This window comes from Aspergillus heteromorphus, assembly GCF_003184545.1.
Source record: "Aspergillus heteromorphus CBS 117.55 chromosome Unknown BO70scaffold_17, whole genome shotgun sequence".
In the NCBI taxonomy this organism is placed as follows: domain Eukaryota; kingdom Fungi; phylum Ascomycota; class Eurotiomycetes; order Eurotiales; family Aspergillaceae; genus Aspergillus; species Aspergillus heteromorphus.
Genome location: NW_020290422.1, coordinates 94719 through 116580, shown reverse-complemented (window position 1 = coordinate 116580; position 21862 = coordinate 94719). Strand labels below are relative to the sequence as shown.

The 21862-nt window shown below is 54.6% G+C and overlaps 8 protein-coding genes across 8 annotated transcripts; 3 read left to right on the top strand and 5 right to left on the bottom strand.

The window, feature by feature from the left end:
- Window positions 1-400: 400 nt before the first annotated feature.
- Window positions 401-4718, top strand: BO70DRAFT_294009 (putative MFS transporter; the record flags this gene model as incomplete). The annotated part of the gene is made up of 7 exons (XM_025539461.1): window positions 401-629; window positions 732-765; window positions 817-981; window positions 1032-1503; window positions 1556-1883; window positions 1939-2245; window positions 2963-4718. The coding sequence occupies 7 exons, from the start codon at window positions 401-403 to the stop codon at window positions 4716-4718; spliced, it is 3291 nt and encodes a 1096-aa protein (XP_025398161.1).
- A 668-nt stretch (window positions 4719-5386) lies between these two features.
- On the bottom strand, window positions 5387-5921 carry BO70DRAFT_397474 (40S ribosomal protein eS30; the record flags this gene model as incomplete). Its single annotated transcript, XM_025546707.1, has 5 exons — window positions 5387-5410; window positions 5520-5624; window positions 5696-5734; window positions 5808-5819; window positions 5913-5921. The coding sequence occupies 5 exons, from the start codon at window positions 5919-5921 to the stop codon at window positions 5387-5389; spliced, it is 189 nt and encodes a 62-aa protein (XP_025398160.1).
- A 270-nt stretch (window positions 5922-6191) lies between these two features.
- Window positions 6192-6721, bottom strand: BO70DRAFT_363109 (uncharacterized protein). Its single transcript, XM_025543485.1, has one exon. The coding sequence runs from the start codon at window positions 6662-6664 to the stop codon at window positions 6449-6451; it is 216 nt and encodes a 71-aa protein (XP_025398159.1). The 5' UTR covers window positions 6665-6721; the 3' UTR covers window positions 6192-6448.
- Window positions 6722-8334: 1613 nt separating this feature from the next.
- thiA (thiamine thiazole synthase) lies at window positions 8335-9889 on the top strand. The gene is made up of 3 exons (XM_025540365.1): window positions 8335-8380; window positions 8440-9124; window positions 9179-9889. Exons 2-3 carry the CDS (start codon window positions 8782-8784, stop codon window positions 9835-9837), a joined length of 1002 nt encoding a protein of 333 aa, XP_025398158.1. The 5' UTR covers window positions 8335-8380; window positions 8440-8781; the 3' UTR covers window positions 9838-9889.
- Window positions 9890-10095: 206 nt separating this feature from the next.
- On the bottom strand, window positions 10096-11953 carry BO70DRAFT_388062 (inositol phosphosphingolipid phospholipase; the record flags this gene model as incomplete). The annotated part of the gene is made up of 2 exons (XM_025545953.1): window positions 10096-11473; window positions 11926-11953. The coding sequence occupies 2 exons, from the start codon at window positions 11951-11953 to the stop codon at window positions 10194-10196; spliced, it is 1308 nt and encodes a 435-aa protein (XP_025398157.1). The 3' UTR covers window positions 10096-10193.
- On the top strand, window positions 11932-13945 carry BO70DRAFT_338655 (WD40 repeat domain-containing protein). The gene is made up of 3 exons (XM_025541214.1): window positions 11932-12633; window positions 12680-12843; window positions 12906-13945. Exons 1-3 carry the CDS (start codon window positions 11964-11966, stop codon window positions 13779-13781), a joined length of 1710 nt encoding a protein of 569 aa, XP_025398156.1. The 5' UTR covers window positions 11932-11963; the 3' UTR covers window positions 13782-13945.
- Window positions 13946-14950: 1005 nt separating this feature from the next.
- BO70DRAFT_363106 (glycoside hydrolase family 128 protein) lies at window positions 14951-16329 on the bottom strand. Its single transcript, XM_025543484.1, has one exon. The coding sequence runs from the start codon at window positions 16051-16053 to the stop codon at window positions 15184-15186; it is 870 nt and encodes a 289-aa protein (XP_025398155.1). The 5' UTR covers window positions 16054-16329; the 3' UTR covers window positions 14951-15183.
- Window positions 16330-20318: 3989 nt separating this feature from the next.
- BO70DRAFT_430137 (uncharacterized protein) lies at window positions 20319-21798 on the bottom strand (the record flags this gene model as incomplete). The annotated part of the gene is made up of 4 exons (XM_025548133.1): window positions 21460-21798; window positions 21070-21377; window positions 20706-20923; window positions 20319-20615 (listed from the first exon to the last, which is right to left on the bottom strand). Exons 1-4 carry the CDS (start codon window positions 21582-21584, stop codon window positions 20319-20321), a joined length of 948 nt encoding a protein of 315 aa, XP_025398154.1. The 5' UTR covers window positions 21585-21798.
- Window positions 21799-21862: the final 64 nt, after the last annotated feature.

Genomic DNA, 21862 nt, shown 5'->3' with positions numbered 1-21862 from the left:
TTCCCGGCAATGTCATCATATCCCCGGCAGGCCATCTGACCCCATGCGTCTCCCCTCGGTCCTTTAGACCTTTCAGGCCTTTCGGGTCTTGAGCGCGTCCCCCATTGCGCTGTCGCGTCGGCTCCTATCCAGACCATGTCTTCTGCAACCGACCGCTGGTGACTCGTCCACCCCGTCCACCCCATCCACTCATGTTCTTCCACCCCTGCTGAACATCCCCCCTCGCGAGTCGGGTGTGGGATGAACGACCCCCACATCAGGCTCGACGATTCACTGGATGACGCGAAGAAACCCTCCGTCCGGCCCGTGCTATAAATCCATGTCCCACCCTCCTCTCCCAAACATCAATCTGCTCGGTGTGCATTGATTGATCTGGCCGTACTCTATTCAGCTACTAGCCATGGGTTTCTTTGCGAAGAGGGCCACCCTCAACGATGCTGCGGGCAGTGCCGACGCCATTGTCGAGGCTCCGGAACATGACTTCGAGAAGCAACAAATTGCGCACGACGAGGAATCACACACAGCGCTTCCGCAGATCCCGACGACGACGGTCACCATTGACCCCGCGGTTGAGGCCCGTTTGCTGAGGAAATTGGACTTGAGGGTTCCCACTCTTCTGGGGTTTTTGTGTAAGCTTCTATTCTTTCCTTTCTCTCACGTCACCTCCCCCATTTATCTACATCCGATCTTTTTACTTTCCGACACGCAGCTGACAGAAGCATGTCGCGCAGATCTTCTCTCACTCCTGGATCGGAGCAACATTGGGTGGGTTTACCTGCTCAGAGATATGCGATCTGTCGACTGACCTGCAGCTAGAAATGCCAAAATTGCAGGAATGGAAGACGATCTGCATCTTACCGGGAACCGCTATACATGGCTCCTGACAATCTTCTACATCTCCTACACCCTATTCGAGTTCCTGGCCTTGATGTGGAAGGTCATGCCACCTCACCGATGGGCAGCCATCACGGTTCTGACCTGGTTTGTATATCTCAGCGCTTTCTCTGTGGGCCGTTTTCTAACCTCTCTAGGGGAATTGTTGCGACTTGCCAGGCTGCGACTCAGAGTTGGGGTGGGATGATGGCCTTGCGGTTCCTGCTCGGCATGTCGGAGGCAGCCTTTGGCCCCGGATCTCCATACCTGCTATCCTTCTTCTATCGTCGCCAGGAACTTGGTCTGCGTTGCGGCATGTTCTTGTCAGCTGCTCCGCTGGCGAACTCGTTTGCCGGCGCTCTCGCCTACGGGATCACATCCGGTCATGCAAAGATAGCCAATTGGCGGTTGTTGTTCCTTGTGGAAGGGAGTCCGTCTCTGTTGGCCGCCTTTCTGGCTTGGTTTTATCTGCCTGACCACCCTGCGTCTGCTCGGTTCTTGACGGAAGAAGAGAAAGAGGTAGCGCGCGCCCGGTCGCTCCGTCGGACTGGGGAAAGCGAGCGGGTTACCGGTATCAACTGGAAGGAACTGTGGGAGACTTTGTTGGATGCGAAGGCGTGGATCACTGCGGTATGCTGCCACCACACTTTATCTAGCGCAACAAGCTGCTGACGCGACACAGTTGATGTACTTTAGTTGCAACGTGAGTTTCTCGTCGCTGCCCGTCTTCCTGCCGACAATCCTGGAAGACATGGGGTTCGCCTCGATCAACGCGCAAGGGCTCACGGCGCCACCCTACTTCGCTTCCTTCCTGGTCACGATTGCTACAACATGGCTTGCCGATCGGATTCAGCAGCGAGGCTTGGTTATCGCGATTTCTTCAATGGTCGGCGCTATTGGATATGTCCTGCTTGCGACCTGCACCTCCGTCGGGATTCGTTACTTTGGCGTATTCCTGGCCGCGATGGGGGTGTTTCCTTCGATCGCGAATATTCTTCCTTGGGTTCTGAGTATGTCCAATGTGCCAAACCACTGCATATGATATCATAGCTAACGTGACTCCAGATAACCAAGGCTCCGACAGCCGACGCGGCATGGGAATAGTCCTTCTTAATGTCATCGGCCAGTGTGGTCCCTTCCTGGGAACGAACATCTTTCCATCGAGCGACGGGCCTCGGTACATCCGGGGACAGTCCATCTGCGCGGCCTTTATGTTCTTCACCGTGATCCTGGCATTGTGTTTGCGAAGGCTACTTGCTTGGGAGAACCGTCGTCTCGACAAGAGGTATGGCGCCGTCAGGACCGCCCCAGGGACTACCAAGGAGGTCACTTTTGGAGAAGAAAACTACGGGGCAGGATTTCGATATGTGCTGTGATTTGGATTTGTTATGCTTGATGCCTGCTACGATGCCATGATTTGAATATGACGTGATGTATGAACCTAAATAATTAATTAACCCTAATATTACGAACAAAAGACTTTTAAATCTTATGTTATTTCAATGAGTTGGTGTTGACATTTCCCCTGCCCTTGGCCGATAACCTGGATTTCAAGGGAGGGGTAACCAACTCACTAGCCCCTCCAAGATACTTAGTTATATATCATCGCCCGCGTTGACATGCACCACCACACTACTATCGGATACTACTACTACATCACCTGCCCCTAGTCTTTAGTAAATACACTAGCAACTTGACACAATAATTTCAACTCTTTTCATTTCACTATTCCTCCTTTTGAAATTCTCATATGAGTGTATAGCCCTCCTACACAATTTATCTGTACACTCCAACGCGCCCTACAAGGCCGTTCATCCTTTCTTCATACAAGTCATCCATTGATCTATCTACTATCCATCCATCCATCCATCCATCCATCCATCCATCCATCCATCCACTTCAACCTCACAGCCTCATTAAACACCACCAAAACACCACCACACCAACCCTGACAGCCAAAATGGCATCCCCACCCCCCTCCAACCCCAACCTCTACGGTATCGTCGATATGGGCAGGTACCAAACCCCCCTCCCCAACTCCCCACAACCACCACCAACCACCACAACCACCACTAACTCCCAACCCCAGCAACGGCATCCGCTTCTCCATAACAGACCTCACCCCCCCCACCACCCGCACCCTGCCCATAATCTACCAAACGCGCGCCGCCCTCTCCCTCTACGACGCCCAATTCCCGCCCACAAACCCAGGCACCCGCTCGCCCATCCCCTCCCACATAACCGGACAAGTGCTCACCCACCTGACCCACTTCCAGCACACCTGCGCGGACTTCCACGTGCCGACGTCCAACATCCACGTCCTCGCCACGGAAGCCACCCGCACCGCGCCGAATTCCGCTGACTTCCGCGCGAGCATCAAATCCGCGACGGGGTGGGACGTGACTCTGCTCTCGAAGGAGGACGAGGGGCGGATCGGCGCGCTGGGGATCGCGAGTAGCGCTGCGGAAGTCGCGGGGTTGGCGATGGATTTGGGAGGCGGGAGTACGCAGATTACTTGGGTCATGGAGCAGGGTGGGGAGGTGAGGACGAGTGAGCGTGGGGCGTTTAGTTTTCCGTATGGCGCGGCGGCGGTGTTGAGGCGTATGGGGGAGGGGGAGGGGGCTGTGAGTGGGAGGGCGATGAGGGAGGAGATGCGGGCGAGTTTTGAACACGCGGTTCGACAGCTCGGCGTGCCGGGGGAGTTGAGGGAGCTGGCGAGGAAGAGAGGTCGGTTTGATTTGTATCTCTGTGGTGGGGGGTTTCGCGGGTGGGGGTATGTGTTGATGAAGAGGTCGAGGAGGGTCAGGCCGTATCCGATTCCTGTTATTAATGGGTTTAGGGTGGTGAGGGAGGAGTTTCACGGGGTTGGGGATGTGGTTGCTGCTGTGCAGGGGGATGAGGAGGAGGGGGAGGGGATATTTGGGGTGTCGAAGAGACGGGCGTCGCAGATTCCGGCTGTTGCGGTGCTGGTCGAGGTCATTATGGAGGCCTTGCCGGAGGTTACCCATATTCAGTTCTGTCAGGGGGGTGTCCGTGAGGGGTTCCTGTTTGAGAAGTTGAGTGCTGAGGTGCGCGCGCAGGATCCGCTGCTGGCGGCGACGATGGTGTATGCGCCCGCGGAGGGGGAGGGCCAGGGGATCGGGGCGTTGTTGCGGGGGGCGTTGCCAGAGACTGCGTCGCCGATTGGGGGGGTGAGTCTGCCGGGGGCGTTTACGGCGAATTTCATCGCCGCGGTTGCGAATCTGATGTATGTCCATTCGCGAGTGCCGCGGGAGTCACGCTCCGCGGCCGCGCTGCACTGCACGACGACGGGGATTCTGGCGTCGACGAACTGCGTGTCGCATGTCGAGAGGGCGGTTATTGCCCTGGTGCTGTGTGAGCGCTGGGCAGGGGACCTGGCTCCCTTGGATCGTGAGTACCAGCGCCGGTTGATGCGGTGCGTGTCGCCGCAGGAGGTCTGGTGGAGTCTGTATCTGGGCCGGGTGGCTGCTATCGTCGGCGATGTGTATCCTGCCGGACGGGTGGACGAGACGCAGTGGAGGGTGAGGTTCGAGACGCAGTGGGAGGATGTGGTCAAGAAGAAGGGGGCGGCGTGCGATTTACTACGGCTGATAGTGAGGCGGAATGATGCGGCGCCTGTGCTACGAGAGAGGGTGCAGGAGACGGCGGAGAAGGTCGAGAAGGTCGGGAAGAAGAAGAACTGGATTCACGACTATGGTGTGCGGGGGGGTCACGGTGGTGTAGGGGTGGGGTTGGGAGATGTGGGAAGATGGTGGGCTGGTTTGAGGCATGTTGGATTGTATAAGGCGATGCCATCGAACCGAGAAGCCGGGCTTGTATATTGATTGCTACGGCTACAACCAGGGAGGAGTTCGGGGCACATCTCCTCTCACGTCATCCGGGCAATTCAACATGGACTCTAGGAGTAAGACAGGCGTCTTATCTCCCAAAGAACCCCTCAATAGGCCGCGGAATGCGCAAGTCAGCCTTGCCACCTGTGACTCACTCCCACATACCCTGCCCCAGAAACCCAATATCAAATATCAACCACCATTTACGGAACCACCCGAAGCATGCGTAGGAAACCCGTTCGTTCATTCGAAAAACGAACATCCTAACCCACAAGCACACCCGTAGCACGTAGCACGCAAGCAATAAAAACAGATAAAGAGAGAGAAAAATAGCAAGCCTGAGAGACTGAACTGCGATCGTATTCACTCCAATAAAAGTCCGATAATCGTCCATCCATGGCAGAAAAAATAAAAAAGAGTAAATCTCAAAAAAAACCCATTTCGCACCATCCTCCCCGAGGCAAAGTCGAAAAGGTGGGGGACGGGGCCCGGTGTCGTTCTTCGTCCGATGGGCCACACATCCATGAGTTTTTCCCCGCGTGAAATACGCATCGCATCACGTTTGCACCGTTCAGCCTCCCCGTCGCATCAACATCAACATCGTCGCGCCAAAACCCGGGGAATCGTTCGTTGCGTTGCTATATCATCGAGGATTTCGCCGTTTACTGGGTGGGGTTGGCGTTCATCTGTAGGTTAAAAGGGAAGAAAAAAGTGTGAGCCGGTATTCTTTTCTCCATCTGGTGGTTTCGCCCAGCCTGATATCTCGACTGGGTGGATGGTTTGCGGCGGTCATACCTTGCGCTTGCCACCGGTCAGGGTAACGTTGACGAAACGGCGGGTGTAGATGAGACGCTTGCGGGCACGGCCCTTAGGGGACTTCTGCTTCTCCTGCTTGTCGACCTGTGGATTTTCATCATCTTTTAGAATCACTTGTCCCATTTGTCTTGTTTTCGGATCGGGTCGATGCTAACCTTGGGGGTGGCACTCTTGACCTTACCGGCACGAGCGAGCTGTAGAAAAAATCATTTCGTTAGAGGGGGGGGGTCATCATCATCGTCGAGGAGATCGAGAGGCGAGTCTTACAGATCCGTGAACCTAGAGAATCATCAAGTCAGTTATTTTATTCCGAGTCTCTCATCGTTTTCATCTATTCGAGCAGGATGGCCCAGCAAGACGGTTTGTACATACCTTACCCATCTTGGCGGATTAATCTGATTCAACAAGGAGGGATTTGTCGATGGCGATTGTCGGGGGTTGCGAGGTCGATATGAGATGGGGGAATTTTCGCTGTTTCGACTGTTGGTCACGCGTTTGTGCGGTGGCCCCACCCTTCCCGCTTCGGTTAGTCCCTTACATAATGTGGCTGACTCAGCTAGGGGTGGTGTGTCCGGCTGGGGACTAGCGCGGTTTGCTTATTCGGGTGGTTGTCACTGGCGTGGCTTCACCACACTACTCTTCCATTGCTATCTCATTCATGGTGGCATTCAGTATCATGACAGCACGAAGCGTTCATTATCTATCGATGAGCCAGTCACTTCTCAACCTCACTAACTCATACTTCAAGGACATATAAGTAGACACATTCCTCTTCCCTTCTCCAACTCTTTCTCTTCCTAATTTATCCTCAACATCCCATTATATACTCCGTGGACCGTGGACATCTATCGTCCCAGAACTAACAAGCTTGGAATATAATACCATAAAACAAACATTACTCTGTCCCTCTATACCACACTAACATCCATGGTATCGTCATGGACCCAACATATTTGGAACATAATGTCATATGGAACAGACATCACGCCGACAATATATACTTCGTTGATATCTATCATCACAGAACCAAAGTACTTGACCATAGTACTTGGCACAGTATAAAAAATGCCGATACAATGGCCCAATAAACCAATTGACTTCTCTACTGACATTTCCTTGGACATATGAGGGCAGTAATCCGAGAAAGCAATCGCAGATCCGTGACAATATGCTCTAGTGGCCTTCCCATACTAGGAGATTGCTACATCTTTGAAATGTTATCACCGCGGAAGCAGCCGTTGCAACCCATGGTTGGACTCGACAATCCACAGAGTTGGACTAGGAGAGGCTGGTAGTTACAGGAACTGCGGATGATGCCAAAGCCTACCTAGTTAGCTCCATTACCTTGTTGCTGAAGAAGGGAGCGTCCTACAAGATCTGTTTGTCGCGTGCGCTTGAGGCAGCAGAAGCCAACGACTGGACCATTCTATGGCAGAAGGACGTTGACAATGAGGACTGGAATGCATTTGCATAATCGTAGAATATCTTGCTGTCGAGTGATGCCAAGGCATATCTAACCAGTCATTGCTCCGAAGAGGCGCCTTGTCTACAACCTGTTTCAAACGCGCACTTGAGGTAGCGGATGTAAACGACTGGGTCATACATACACTGTGTTTTTGAGACAGCGCTATACTTCAGGAAGGAAAGATCCAGACGCGATACTGTCTATGTTTATTGAACCTCCATGCACTGTTTGCGAAGTGCTATGACCCCGTCGGGAATGGTATGAGACGCTGCCGATTTGACGGGGATTATGGAGTGGTACGCCGACCCAGTGGCTGGCTTTTTCGTGTCTATCGATGGCAACCACAATAGCTGGGATCCTGAAATCGCAGAGGCCGCCACTGCTGCCGTCATCAGTCTGGCATCTGTCTTCGATAATGGCCTGATTACCCACCGATCAGGGTCCAAGAAGGACATTCGGGTATGTATACCGGGTGCGGTTGTGGGATTATGACCTCAGTTGGGGACTTGTTTTCAATGCTGGTTGTTTTTTTTCACGGCAAGGTTTCGGTGTTGTTTCTCGACCATGGGAAGGGACCCTTAACTTCGTTTCAGCTTCAGCTGGAAGACCGCCACGCCCGAGAGAAATCGCCTCTTTTGCAGTTTCCCGGTCTGCGAAGACAGTGCAATTTGGCTTGATTATGAGGATCTCAGCCGAAAACCATTATCATTATGTGGTCACAGGTCATCCAAGCGACTACCACCGGCTATGAAGAACAAAATCTGGATATGTAAATAGTCTAAGCATGAGTCTTGACCAGTAGTACCTTTTCGGTTCCGGGATTACTATGTTTTTGTACCGAAGTCTTGATTCGTAGGATTGCCAGTAAACGGACAACAGAACTAGGAACGTTGGTTGATTCCCTTCCGACTTTGTGGGACAGATGAACGGATTATTTCTCAATCGATGCCGAAGGTAAGAGTAACCCCCTGTCCTCCCAAACATTCCAATTGATTCCTCGTGACTCATGTCGTCTTCTCCTATTGCTTAATTTGCTTCATCCGGGAGGCCGGTCTTCGGTAGACGGGAGACGGGACAATTGTGTCACAATAATAGAATGGCGACGATCATTGTGGGCATGAGGATGACTTCACTCCGGGCCCTGGATCCGGTCACCGGCCAAAGTTACACGGGCAGAGTCGGAGGGATCGTCGAGGGGGCCTCCATTAAGTACTTGCGGTCGACAGCACCCCGGCTCCCCTCCCCACCATTACGTAGTCGCAGCACTACTTAAGGCCTGCCCCTCCCCCGCCTTTCCCTCGTCCTTCCCCTTCTACTCCCTCCATCTCTCCAACATCCAACTTCCATCTTCCCAAGCTCATCAAGCTTCAACCAAGTTCATCTCTCCCATCCCATCCCATCTCACCTAGTCTAGACCGTGCTAACCTCTGCCAGAAACCAACCACACAATGTAATCTCCACCTACGTCGACCTTCGGGTCTCAGATGGAAGCCATGCAATGCCTTTGGCTGGGCTGCACAACGATCAGGTATCTCAGGTAGTTCTGGGCATGGACCGGTGTTCGTTCCCACGCGTCACCAGCGTGGCTCTTGGTCGGGTCTTCCGTCGAGAACCATGCTGCTGACGCGGGGTTCGTTCTGAGAATATACGGTTAAACTTGATCTGGATAATACCAGCGAAAGGATCATGCCTTCCCTCGTCCCCCTTGCGGTAGAATATCTAACAGTTCCCAGTCACTACGTGACTCGAACGTAAACCCCACCCAACACCAACAGCATGTCTCCCCCCGCTGCTATCTTCGAGCCCACTGTTGCCCCCACCGGCATCAAGGCCAACGTGGTGGTCCCCGAGACCACGACCGCCCCCGTCTCCCAGGCCTCTCAGACCAAGCTGCTCGACCACTTCGGAGGCAAGTGGGATGAGTTCAAGTTCGCCCCCATCCGCGAGAGCCAGGTCTCCCGTGCCATGACCAGACGCTACTTCCAGGACCTGGACAAGTACGCCGAGAGTGACATTGTGATTGTCGGCGCTGGGTCCTGCGGTCTGAGCACCGCGTACGTCTTGGCCAAGGCGCGTCCCGACCTGAAGATCGCCATCGTCGAGGCCAATGTGTCTCCAGGTCCGTCCCCTCCCTTCCCCTAATCCAAACCTTCCACACACTAACACAGTATAGGCGGCGGTGCCTGGCTCGGCGGCCAGCTCTTCTCCGCGATGGTGATGCGTCGCCCCGCAGAGCTCTTCCTCAACGAGATCGGCGTGCCCTACGAAGAAGACCTCACGAACCCCAACTACGTGGTGGTCAAGCACGCCTCGCTCTTCACCTCGACGCTGCTGTCCAAGGTGCTGACCTTCCCCAACGTCAAGCTCTTCAACGCCACCAGCGTCGAAGACCTGATCACCCGGCCCTCCCCCAACGGCAACCCCAAGGAGACTCGCATCGCCGGTGTCGTCACCAACTGGACCCTGGTGACTCTCCACCACGACGACCAGTCGTGCATGGACCCCAACACCATCAACGCGCCCATCATCATCAGCACCACCGGCCACGACGGCCCGTTCGGCGCCTTCTGCGCCAAGAGGCTGGTTTCCATGAACAGTGTCGACAAGCTGGGTGGCATGCGCGGCCTGGACATGAATTCCGCCGAGGACGCCATCGTCAAGAACACCCGCGAGGTCACCAAGGGTCTGATCATCGGCGGTATGGAGCTGTCTGAGATCGATGGCTTCAACCGCATGGGTCCTACCTTTGGCGCCATGGTGCTCAGTGGTGTCAAGGCTGCTGAGGAGGCTCTTAAGGTCTTTGATGTCCGTCAGCGCGAGTGTGCTGAGTAAATCGAAACTCGATTGTCTTGATTGTCTGTTTCGCTCGCTATGAATGGATTGCCGGTTAGATGGGAGAATGTCCACTATGAGGAATGATTAGTTATTGTGCAGTTAATGACACTCGTTATGATTACCATGATGGGACGTAGGAAGAACTAGGTTGAGTGTAGATTCACTTGGTATACGTTACTACCGTAGCTCTGAGTAGTGCAATAGTCCCCTGACTGACAACAAACACTATAAACACATTCATTAAGCATACACGGCCCCAAATTATATACTCTGCCAGTAGAAAATACGTACATAAATACAAATACACACACATTCAAACATAATCAATATCCAAAAAGCGTACCGTCCAGCGATTACTCCAGCTTTTTGCCCCCCGCCGCCTCGACAATCTGCTTCGCGTTGCGGACCTCCCACTCGAACTCCTTGAGCGCGCGCAGCTCGCTCGACATGAACAGACCCCCGATCAGACCGTCCAAGATGCCCGCCCCGAAGTTCAGCGTGCTCACGAAGAGCAGGATGAACGCCACGTAGGGGAGATGGTCGCCCGTCCACCACACCCCGACCATACAGCCAATGGAGACAATCACGGAGGCGATGAAATGCGCCATGCGCCAGCGCCGCTGGGAGCGCTCCCTGGCCACGTACGTGTGGATCATCGCGATGATCTCATCGTATGTCTCTGGTGTTAATGGCTTGCCTGGCGCGGCATAGCCGCCCTGCTGCTCTCCCTCCCCAGCAGACCCAGCGCGAGTAATGACCGCCTCGACAGCAAAATGGTCACTCAGCGAGCACCTCAGCGTGGGATGTCTCTCCGTCATGGAAATACTGGTCGACAGGACCCTCCACCTCGCCGGCGGAAACAACGGCGCATACCCCCCATCTCCGACAAAGATATAATCCAGCCTCTTGCCCCTGGGACACGGCTCCAAGCCATCGACGACGCGATCGACGCCCTTCTCCAGTCTCTTCTGATCCTCCTTCTCCCACCGCCACGTATTGAACCGTCCATCGCACGTCGCGCCATTCTCCGTCAGATTGAACTCCGCCGACGGCACAGGCTTCCCCCGCTTCTTCTCGACGGGATCAATGGCCGCCGCGACCGACGAATCCGGATGCATGGCCTGCCACACGTCCTTGACGGGGCTGTGCGCGCGAATCAACCGATGCGCAAACGACGACGGCACCATATTGAAATCCCCCAGCCCGATAACCAGGTGGCCCCGCTCCGCGGCGCCCCGCATCAGCTTCGCGATCTCCCACGCCTGCGCCGTCCGGTGGCAGATGTACGAGTCGTTGGGCTCCCGCTCGTACGGCGCGTGCAGATGCGTGCAGAAGACTTCTGCGACGTCCGATGCATCTGCTCCAAAGCGGATCCGCGCGCACGCCACCCCTTTGCCGACGTACCAGTCGCCGCGGAAGAAGGCGGTCGGACGCCCGTTCAGTGGGTACGCGTACATGCTGCTTTCTTCGAGCGGCCATTTCGAGAGAATCGCGAGGCCCGCGCCGAAGATCCCCCCGTAGTAGAATTTGCCGTACGGCAGGATGTGTTGCGTTTGGGATCGGATCGAGTCGTAGTCGGCTTGCGTCCAGAGTTCTTGCAGTCCGACGATTTCGGGCGCCGGAGAGGCCAGGGCTAGTTGTCGGCCGATTTCGGAGAGCCGCGCGTGTCGGTGTTTGGCGATGTATTTGAGACCCCAGCAGTTGAGGGTGAGGATGCGGATTTCGGTGGGGGGGTGGAGGAGGAGGAGGAGGGGGGTCGGTGGTGGTGGTTGTGGTGGTCATTTTGGTGGTGGAATGGTAGCTGTAGGAGTAGTGGTAGGGGTTAGTTGGAAGAAGAAGGGGCATGTCGGGGAGGAGGGAGGAGGGAGGAGAAGAAGATGGTGGATTAGTCGAGAGGAGATGCTTGATGGACTGATGGAAAGTCGTGCAGTCGATGAAATCATGGCTCACCGCCTTCCCTCGCGCCAGGGGCGCGGGCTCACCGCCTGCCCGAAAGCGGCGGATCGTCACGAGGGATGGGCAGAGGATGAAAGAAATGCAAACGATCGCGAAGGCGTCTCTCTTCCCTTCTTCCCTCCCTCCCACTCTCGTTTCGTGTGTCTCGCGCGCCCATTTTGCTCCTCATGGATGGCTCCACCCATCGCCCCAAGCGCCGTCGTCTGGAAACCCCGCCGCACCCCCAGAATGGCTTCATCCATTCACCCGTAGAATCGTCGTCGGACGAACTGGCCGCGGGCTCCGACCACGACGAGGCCGAACGCCGTCGCGCCAGCTGGAGCATCCAGAAGGCATACCCCCCACAACGCCCCTACCGACGATCGCGCAGCTTCAGCGGCTCCGAAAGCCCCGACGAGCTGGCCGTCGACGCGAAGGAGTACTGGTCGGCCCGTGCCCGCGACCGCGACCGCGAGCGCCAGCGCAATGCTTCGCCGTCCTCCGCCTCCGCGGAGCAGTCGTCCGAGCGATACGACGACGACGACGATGACGATGATCACGAGATCGAGAACGAGAACGACGACGATGAACCCGAGCCCAATGTCCCCGAGCCCCCCGAGCCTGAGGACGGCGCGGAAGCAGATGTCGAGGAGATCGAAACCGCCGCAGACGACCCCGATGTAGCCGTGGATCAGACGTATTCCGAACGCTCGTCGCCCACGCCCGTGCCGCAGCCGCCGCCACCACCCCCGAAACCGGACAAGGTCAACTATCACCAGAAGTATCTACTACGGGGGCACCTGCGCGGGGTATCTGCTGTGCGGTTTTCCCCGGATTCGACGATGATTGCCAGTGGAGGTGGGTTTATTAGTTTCTTGCTGTTGAGTTTCGCTGACTAGTGCAGGGGCGGACGGAGCGGTAAAGGTTTGGGATACGGTGACGGGCAGATTGATTCATACGTTCGAGGGCCATCTCGCGGGGATTTCGACGATTTCGTGGAGTCCAGACGGGGCGACGATTGCGTCGGGGTCGGATGACAAGACCATTCGGCTGTGGAATGTGTTGACAGTGAGTGACTCGCAGCTGAGGGTGATGTTGGGGGTGAGTGTGTGTTGGCTAACGGCGTACAGGGCAAAGCGCATCCGATCCCCTTCGTCGGCCACCATAATTACGTCTACCAGATCGCGTTTTCGCCCAAAGGCAACATGCTCGTGAGCGGGTCCTACGACGAGGCGGTGTTCCTGTGGGATGTGCGGTCGGCGCGGGTGATGCGGTCGCTGCCCGCGCACTCGGACCCGGTCGGGGGCATCGACGTCGTGTGGGACGGGACGCTGGTGGCGTCGTGCGCGACAGACGGGCTGATTCGGATCTGGGACACCGCGACGGGCCAGTGCCTGCGCACGCTGGTGCACGAGGACAACCCGCCGGTCACGGCGGTCAAGTTCTCGCCGAACGGCAAATACGTGTTGGCGTGGTCGCTGGACGACTGCGTGCGACTGTGGGACTACGTGGAGGGCCGCTGCATCAAGACCTACCAGGGCCATGCCAACCGGAAGTACAGCCTGCAGGGCGGCTTTGGGGTGTACGGGGTGTCGGGGGCGCCGGTGCACGCGTTCGCGGTCAGCGGCAGCGAGGACGGCGCGGTGCTGTGCTGGGACGTGGTGAGCAAGCAGGTGCTGCAGCGCATCGAGGGGCATGCGGGGGTGGTGCTGGGGGTGGATGCGTGCTCGATGGGGGAAAGTCGGCTGCTGGTGAGCTGCGGGCTGGACGGGACGGTGCGGGTGTGGGAGGAGGCGACAGAGGCGACAGAGACGACTGATGATGCAGAGATGGGCGATGCCGAGGCCGCCGATGCTACGCCTCAGACGAATGGCCACCCCGAGACAGCCCCGGAGAATGGCCCCGAAGCCACCGTCCCCGAAGGACCCAACGGACACGCGCATGAACCGGAGGACACGGAGATGGCAGATGCCACGATGGGCGAGGCTCCAGGGCCGGATGGGTGATGTATATTATCTAGGGAAAAGCGAGCGGACGGACGGACGGCGTTACGGATGTATAATAGACCTCTGACGATGGATGATTATATTACTACTACCTACTGAACAGATAGCAGATAGCAGATAGCAGACAGCAGAGCAGACAGCAGACAAACATACCAATCATTAATCAGCTAAAAGTTAGCAATAAGTCTAGGCCACCTACCATTATATCTATATCATTGTCACTGTTATTGCCTTCTCCCCATTTGACTTGACAGTCTCAACCTGTCAACCCCTAAGGAAAATGTCCATGAGTAACACAAACACCACACACAAAGACAATTCCAAACATAAAGACAACCCCAGAAAAATAATCGCACAAAGACCATTACACACACATACAAAAGAAACCACAATAAAAACCACCCTCCCTCTCTTCCCAACCCCACCCCAAGAGACCAAGAGACCAAGAGACCAAGAGACCAAGAGACCAAGAGACCCAGAATCCCATAGCCCAGAAGCCAGAAGCCAGAAGCCAGAAGCCAGAAGCCAGAAGCCAGAAGCCAGAAGCCAGAAGCCAGAAACCAGAAGCCAGTCCAGAAAGAAGATAAACCCAACCCAAACCAACCAGCCCTCGACCGCAAACCGACCAGCACCTCCCCTCCCCTCCCCTCACCTCTCCACCCAATGCCCATCCATGATCCAGCCGAATCCCCCCCACCCACGGTTCACTCAAGAGTAAAGAGCCCCCACCCAATCCGAATACTTTGCGGCGTTTCCCACCCACGGATCGCCCGCCAATAGTTGGTCCGGCGCGGGCCCCTGACCTGACCTGACCTGACCTGAGTGAGTTTGGGAGCGGAGCCTTGTTTTTGTTACTTTTACATTTTACTCTTTCCCCTCTATATAAGGTTTTGGCATGTAATTAATTCTTCTGCTTCTTCTTCTTTGGATTAATTGGATTAATTGGAATGTGTTTCATATTTCATTGAAATTTGTTGAACTCTATCTACTTGGTATTTATTTACTTGATGTGAAAGGTTTTTTTTTAAGTGATTGAGTGATGGTGGGGAAAAAAATAAAAAATAAAAAAATAAAAAGCAATTGGTATCGACGTTCTCCTTCTACCATGACCTACTACTACTGTTCCAGATAGATAGATGGATGTTCTATCGATGGTGTAGTGTGGTGTAGCGTAGAAGGGGGAAAAAAAAAGAAAAAAAAAAAAACAAGAAAGAGAGAGCAAAAAAGGTATCAACAATAAGGTAACAATCTCCAAACATCACCAAGCCACCCACCAACCTCACATCAATACAAAAGCTTCCCCAAGAAAGTTAACCAAGAAGGTCAGTCAGTCAGTCAGTCAATCAGTCATCGACCAACCAACCAACCAATCAAGAAATTTTGAGTTATAAAAAAAAAATAATCAAGCAACATAAACCTTCCCACTATCACTCAAACTCTCACCATCGAGCAAATACCCATCAGCACACATGAAATAAGCGTACCTCCCGACGCCACTCTCGGCATCCAACCAGGGGATAACCTCATCCAGAAACTTCGCGCCGGCAGAGGTATCCCCACCGGCGGACATATCACTGGTGAGGGCGAACTCAGTGATCCACGTCTCCTCGAGGTCGTAATCGGAGGCGACCTGGATAGCCTCTGTGACAAACTCCTTGAACTCAGACGCCGAGTCGCCATACCAGTGGACGGCCAGGACGGAGAGATCGCAGCTGGAGCATTCGGACAGGAAGGACTTCATCCAGCTGAGGCCTTCGCCGGAGGTGGTCGAGGAGGTGACGGCCGGGGTGACGAGCTTGGCTTTGCCGGAGTAGGGCGTGATGTAGTTCTTGTAGGCGGAGGCGGCGGTGGAGGGAGACATGTCCGCCTGCGAGGAGGCGTCGGGCTCGTTGAAGCCCAGGATGTAGTTGCTTCCGCTGGACAGAGCGGCTTCGATGGCCGTGAACCATGTGCCGAACATCTTGCTGCCCCAGAGCATCGGGATGTATTCGATGCCCGACGGGAGGGTCCCGTCGTCGTACATGTTCCAGTCGTAGGCCCAGCTGATGGTGCCGTTGCCGGAGGAGCCCGAGGAGAGGGTCTTCACGCTGGTGGCTGTGTTGTACGCCGCGCCGCGTTTGCCACCACTGCTGCTGCTGCTGCTGCTGCTGGTGCGCTTGGAGGGGATGCGCGAGGAGCGGTGGTTGTGGGTGTGGGGGTTGGCGTTGTGAGGGATGGCGAGGACCGCGCTGGCGAGGGCGCTCGCCGTGAGGAGGGACTTGATCGAGACCATTTTGATGGGTGAGGAAGGTTTGGGGTCGGTTTGTCTGGTGGAGTGGTGGGTTGGTGGTAGTATATATGAGAGAAGTCCTGTTCTCTCGGTTCCCTCGACCAATGAATGAGTGGATATGCAAGACTGGAAATAGTCTGGCAAATATGTATGTATGTATGTATGTATGTATGTATGGGATTCGAAGGAATGACTAGACCGTGCACGGCACAGGTAGGGGGGGTATGGTCAAAGGAGGGAGATGGAGAGGGAGAGGGAAAGGGAAAAGGGTGAACGAGGTAGAAAAGGTGAGGCAAGAAGGAGGAAAGAGAAGAGGAAAGGATCAGAGGGCGGTTATATAGTCGAGGGCGTCGGGCCTCGTCCGGGAGAAAGACCCAAAGCAATCAGCAAACAGACCAGCATTGGCAGGCCCGTCTTAGGGCTGGGTCCGGCGGTTCCATCTCTGCAAAGCTGCAAAGGTGCAAGTTGGTAGGCGCCCATTCCGGTCCACCCAATCAGCCCTGTCAGGTTCTTGGGAAGGGCGGTTTTTTTTTTTTTTTCTTTTATTTTTTAGGGGCTATTTCGGACCTCTGCTTTTCTGATGGTTAATGCCAATACGGATGCAGAACTAGTGTCGGAACATTGCTTTCTTGTTCCATTGTTCGTTTGATTGAACTGATGGATTGGATGCATGGATGCATGGACTGGACCGTCCGGGTGCCTGAACCCCCCCCCCCCCCCTGCGTCCACACCGCGCGGGATCCATGGAACGTCATCGGACGGGATCCATGTGTCGTGCAGGGACAACACCGACAACTTGCCCATTAATTAGCCGTGTGTGTGTGTGTGTGCCTGGCGGTTGGCATTGCTAACTGCTGACGAGCGTCTGGGGGAATCCAAACCAATCCTGCAGTGGTTGTTCCTGCAGTGGTACGGAAGCTTACAGCTGGTTGACCGTTCGGTCGGTCCAGTCGATCCATCATCATCCCCCATCCATCATCCTTTTCCCAATCTGCCCAACCATAATAACCCCTCCTCCCCCTCTCCTTTTCCATCTGTATATTTTCTCTTTTTTTTTTAAGAAAAAAAAAACCACAGAAAACGCCTTCATTGACACCTCCGGCGCCCTCTGCAGCCACCACCAGGCCTGGCAGCGGCCAGACCACCGCCAGTTAGGGCCGACTAGTTTAGCGGCCTGCTTAGCGCTCAGACTCTTTTCCCCTCCCCACTCCAGTCCAGTCCAGACTCGGTAGTGGTTTCTGCGATCGCGGACGGGTCGAGTCCATCGGACAGTCACAGACAGTTAGTTAGGTACTTATCATTCCTCTCTCTGCCCACCCAAATCGATCTCTCGATCTCTCGTACTCCGTAGAATATCTACCTACATTACCCCCCTTACGCGACCAAAAGCGATAATGGCCCCCTTGGTTACATCGAGTAAGTACTAAGTAGGTACCGACTTAGTTACACAGTTGACAATAATACATACCTACACCACTTGAGGATCAGCTTGGTGAATCCCCCTGAGATGGGGGCCAGGAACCAACTCAAACCAAACCAAACCAAAACAGTTCTGCATCGCCCGGATGGTGGTGGTGGTGGTTGATTATTTTTATCCCGTCTGACGTTTGGGGGTTGCGTGGCGGTTTACCGGTCAACCCACGTCGGTAATAGGTATTGTAGGTTGTCCTTATTATTTATCACTGTGTAAGTATCTCCAGGCCAGGCATCCAAGGCGACTGCGGACTGGATTCGTTATGGCTGTTACGGTTACGGTTACTGTTACTGTTACTAGTATACTGCTGGACAACCAAAATCTACCGAAATCCCGGTCGCCATGTTCTAGGGACTTACTCTGTCGGGCGGGGTGGGATGGATAGACCGATGGAGACAAGACTCCGTGAGTAACTAACTAACTACCATGCTGGCTGTGTAGATAGGTAGGTAACTACGGAGTAGATACTTTGTAGTGTGTATTACGAGGCTGCGGCGCCATCATTAGCTGGATGCTGAGACACTCCACGACCGGGTGACGTATCACGGGCTGGCTGGATCCCGTCCGGGTGGGCGCGGAGGCTTCGTTGGCCATGCCATGTGGGATGTGGAGGTGATGTCTGACTTGTTTGCTGAGGAGATGGATACATACTTACTACGTACTGCTGTGTAGATTGTAGAATGTAAGTAGACTGTAGACTGGAGACTGTACTGTATCAAATCATCCCAGAATGGTGGACTGACGGGGATGCTCCGTATCAATAATCAGAGGAAAGCGATTGATGGGGTGGATGGGAATCGCAGACCAAGAATGGGGCTACATGCAGTCCTCAGGGATCTCACAGGAGACAGAGGTTGTAAACTGTATGGAGGGGATCGATCAATACACCGGGATCCGCGACCAGAACCATAGAGTCCGATTGCAGCTAGCTGCCATACATGCGCTGGCACTGGCACTGACTGACTGACACCCGAAGACATCCATACACTAGTTTGTTATCCAGGACAGCCCGACTCCCTGCAGAACAGTCGTACTACCGTGTACACTGATGGTACATCGTACACTGTACACCATCAGCTGACTCCATCCACCCTCCGAACAACCCGACAGACTGCAGACAAACAGACAATGTAACCCAATAACTAATCTCATCATTTCCATCATCCGGTATCCGGCTCAGGAACAGGACCAGGAACCAAACCAAACCCAAACCCAAACCCCGCTCTCTCCTCACCACCACAACACTTGACCCTCACCAATCAACTTTCCAATTCTCAAGGCATCCATCCATCTATCTATCTATCCTTCCTTTCTCATCCACAGTCCACTAGAATCCAAACAGAATCTAAGTAGATACCCAGTGGTTAGTTTAGTCCCAACCTAACCCCCCTCCTCCCATCCACCACTCATATCACCTTCAACCCTCCCCCCACCGACACTCTCAAACAACAAACATCCCCTCCCCCCCCACGAACCCCTCCGTCACCGCCGATCCACTCCTGACTTTGCCTCCCCCCCCCTGGCGTTTCAGATTGCGTTCCCGCCGCCAATGACACCACCCCATTCGTGGTCCATTTTCTTTTTTTTCACCGATGTTGTTGGGCTATCTAGACTGTCGGCTTCGGCGTCGGGGTCGTTGGGTTTTGATGCCAGGCACAGGCGTGTACACACGTAGGTATGTGTAGGTAGGTAGGTAGGTAGGTACATACGTAGTGTACCTTACAGGCTTGTAAGCGCCTCGCCTCGCCTCCACCGCTGCCAGCGCTGGCTGTCCGGTCCGCGAGTCGGGCCTCGGGAGTTTTTTACCTGCGCGTTGCTGGATGAAGTCCACAGGTACTTAGTCAACAGTCCACTGCCTGCCTGCCTGCCTGCCTGCATGCCTGATTGATCCTTCTACACGAGAGCTTACGAAGAACTAACTACAAGCAGGTAGTTAGTTACTACTTACTTACTCAGAGAAAACCCCTTCCCCCCCCCCCCCCCCTCTCTTCTCTCTCCACCTTCCCTGTTATATTCTCTCAAACCCCTCCCAACCTGGTACCTGCTGTTGAAGATAATTACAGGTGTGACTGCCCTGTTACAATTGCCTCCGGGTTGTTGATAGGATGAGAGATATTTACCCACCTCTACTAGATAGAGGGAACCGGGCGGCGGCGGCGGCTGCTGCTGCTGCTGCTGCTGCTACTTCTGGTGGTGTATAGTACTTATACCCGGTGGACCGCTTCCAGGCTGCACTGCATGTACGGAGATGTATTTTGCTTTTTTTTTTTTCTTTTTTTTTTTTTTTTCGGGTTCCAGACACAGATACAGACACAGAGTACCCATATGTACATAAATACAAGAGGAGTTCCTGCCTATTGTTGCGCATACATCTATACCACCGTCCCGTCCACACCGCCGATGCAACGCAACGTGGATAGGATCGAATATGGATACTTATGTATGAGTAGATGCAGATGTAAATGTGGATGCGGGCTGGGCTGAGCTGGAATCTCTCCCCTTCCCCGTCGTTGATAGTTACTTTCCGTGACAAACTAGATAGATAGATATATAGGTAGCGGGGATGTTGGGGTTTGATCCGGGGAATGCGGATGTGAGGGGGTGTATAGTATGTATATATGTAACCAAGTACTCCGTAGTATTATTTGCAGTAATGTACATTATGATGATAATGATGCATGCTACATAGCAGCCTCCGCCTCCCCATCCCAATCCTCCACCCCCTCAAACCAGCGACATCCCAAAGTCTCCCTCGCCGACCACCTCCCCCTCGGATCCAACGCCATCAAACCCCTCACCAACTCCCGAAACTTCTCCCCCTCCGCCCCCCGCCATCGCCCTTCCCCCAATCCAGCCCCCCCGCATCAATGCTCCTCTCCACCCACAGCCGCCTCAGAAACGCACACGTCCCCTGCCGCTCCTCCCCGACGTAGCGGATCAGCCCCGCCATCCCCTTCTCGTCCCCGAAGTACCCGATCTGGCGTTGCAGGCGCACGACCGCGTGCGTGGCCCACGGGTCGTCGCCGTCGTGCAGTGGGATGGTGTCCGCCGCGAAGATGGATGCGTCTTGGGAGATGTGTGCCCATATGCACTTTTTTTTTTTTTTTTCATCAGTATATGGTAGGTTTGTTGGTAGAGAGGAGGGAAGGGGGAGGGGGGAAGGGGGAAGGGAAGGCCGTACAAGTGTCCCGAAGGAATACATATCCGCCGGTTTATTGATCTCTGCGCCCAGAATGGCTTCCGGACTGCGCCAACTGGGGTGGCCGAGGAATTTGCCTCGGAAGGAGCGACGGCCTGGGGGTAGGTAGAGAGCTGATTCTAGGTTGGCGAGTTGGATGCTTTGGATGGTTGGGGCTGAGTCGGGGGGGCAGTCGAAGTGGATTTTGTCCGGCCGGATGTCTGTATTGGTTAGCTTGCTGCTGTCTGGGTCTGGGACGGTGGATTTATATCATCATCGTCATCATCACGACGATGACGAAACGACCAACGATCAAAACAATAAAATGATATAATCAACAAATGATAGAAGGAAATAAACCACCCACCCATATGAACCACATCCCTCCCATGCAACTCCGCAATGCCCCTCAACACGGCCTTCAAAATCCTCTTCGTCGCGCGCCCCCGCGCCCTCTTCCCCTCGGGCAACTGCTTCTTCTTCACCAAACTGAGAAAATCATCCGTGGCAGGCCTGTACACCAAGATGCGCCGCCCGGCGTCGTCGATGATACTGTCGCACGGGAGCCGCAGATGCGGACATTCCGTAGAAGCCAATTGCGGCAGGATGTTCTCGCGAAACTGATCGAATTCCCTCTCGGAGATGTCTTTGAGGATGAATTGCTCGAGGCCGGATCTGGAGGGGGGTGGTTAGTATTAGTGAATTAATATATTTGTGTATATGGGGGAGAGGGGAAGAGGTTTGAGGGAGGTCAGACGTTGCGCATTGCACGCGTTCGCGGTTATACGGTCTTCCGTGCGCGGGCTTTCCGGGCAGGTAGCGCGCGCCTGAGAGGCCGGTGTATTCGACTAGGTTGGAGAGGGGGAGGGCTGTTCGGAGCATCTCTGCGTATGCTTTTTGGGTTTGGGTTGGATGGGCCAGCCGGATGGAAATGGTGTCATAGGATGGGGCGTGGAGTGCGCGGGAGAGGATGCATGGATGTGGATGTGGATGTGGACGTGTTTGTCTGCGCTATGGATTGGATGTATGCATGGAATGAGCGGCGAGTTGTCAATGGACAATCTGGATATTAATTACAAGGGACGATGGATCTAAGTAGATCGATACTGTTGAAAATGGCAAATTGTGGGGATCAGAGCTCTTGCTGATTAGTCAGTGCC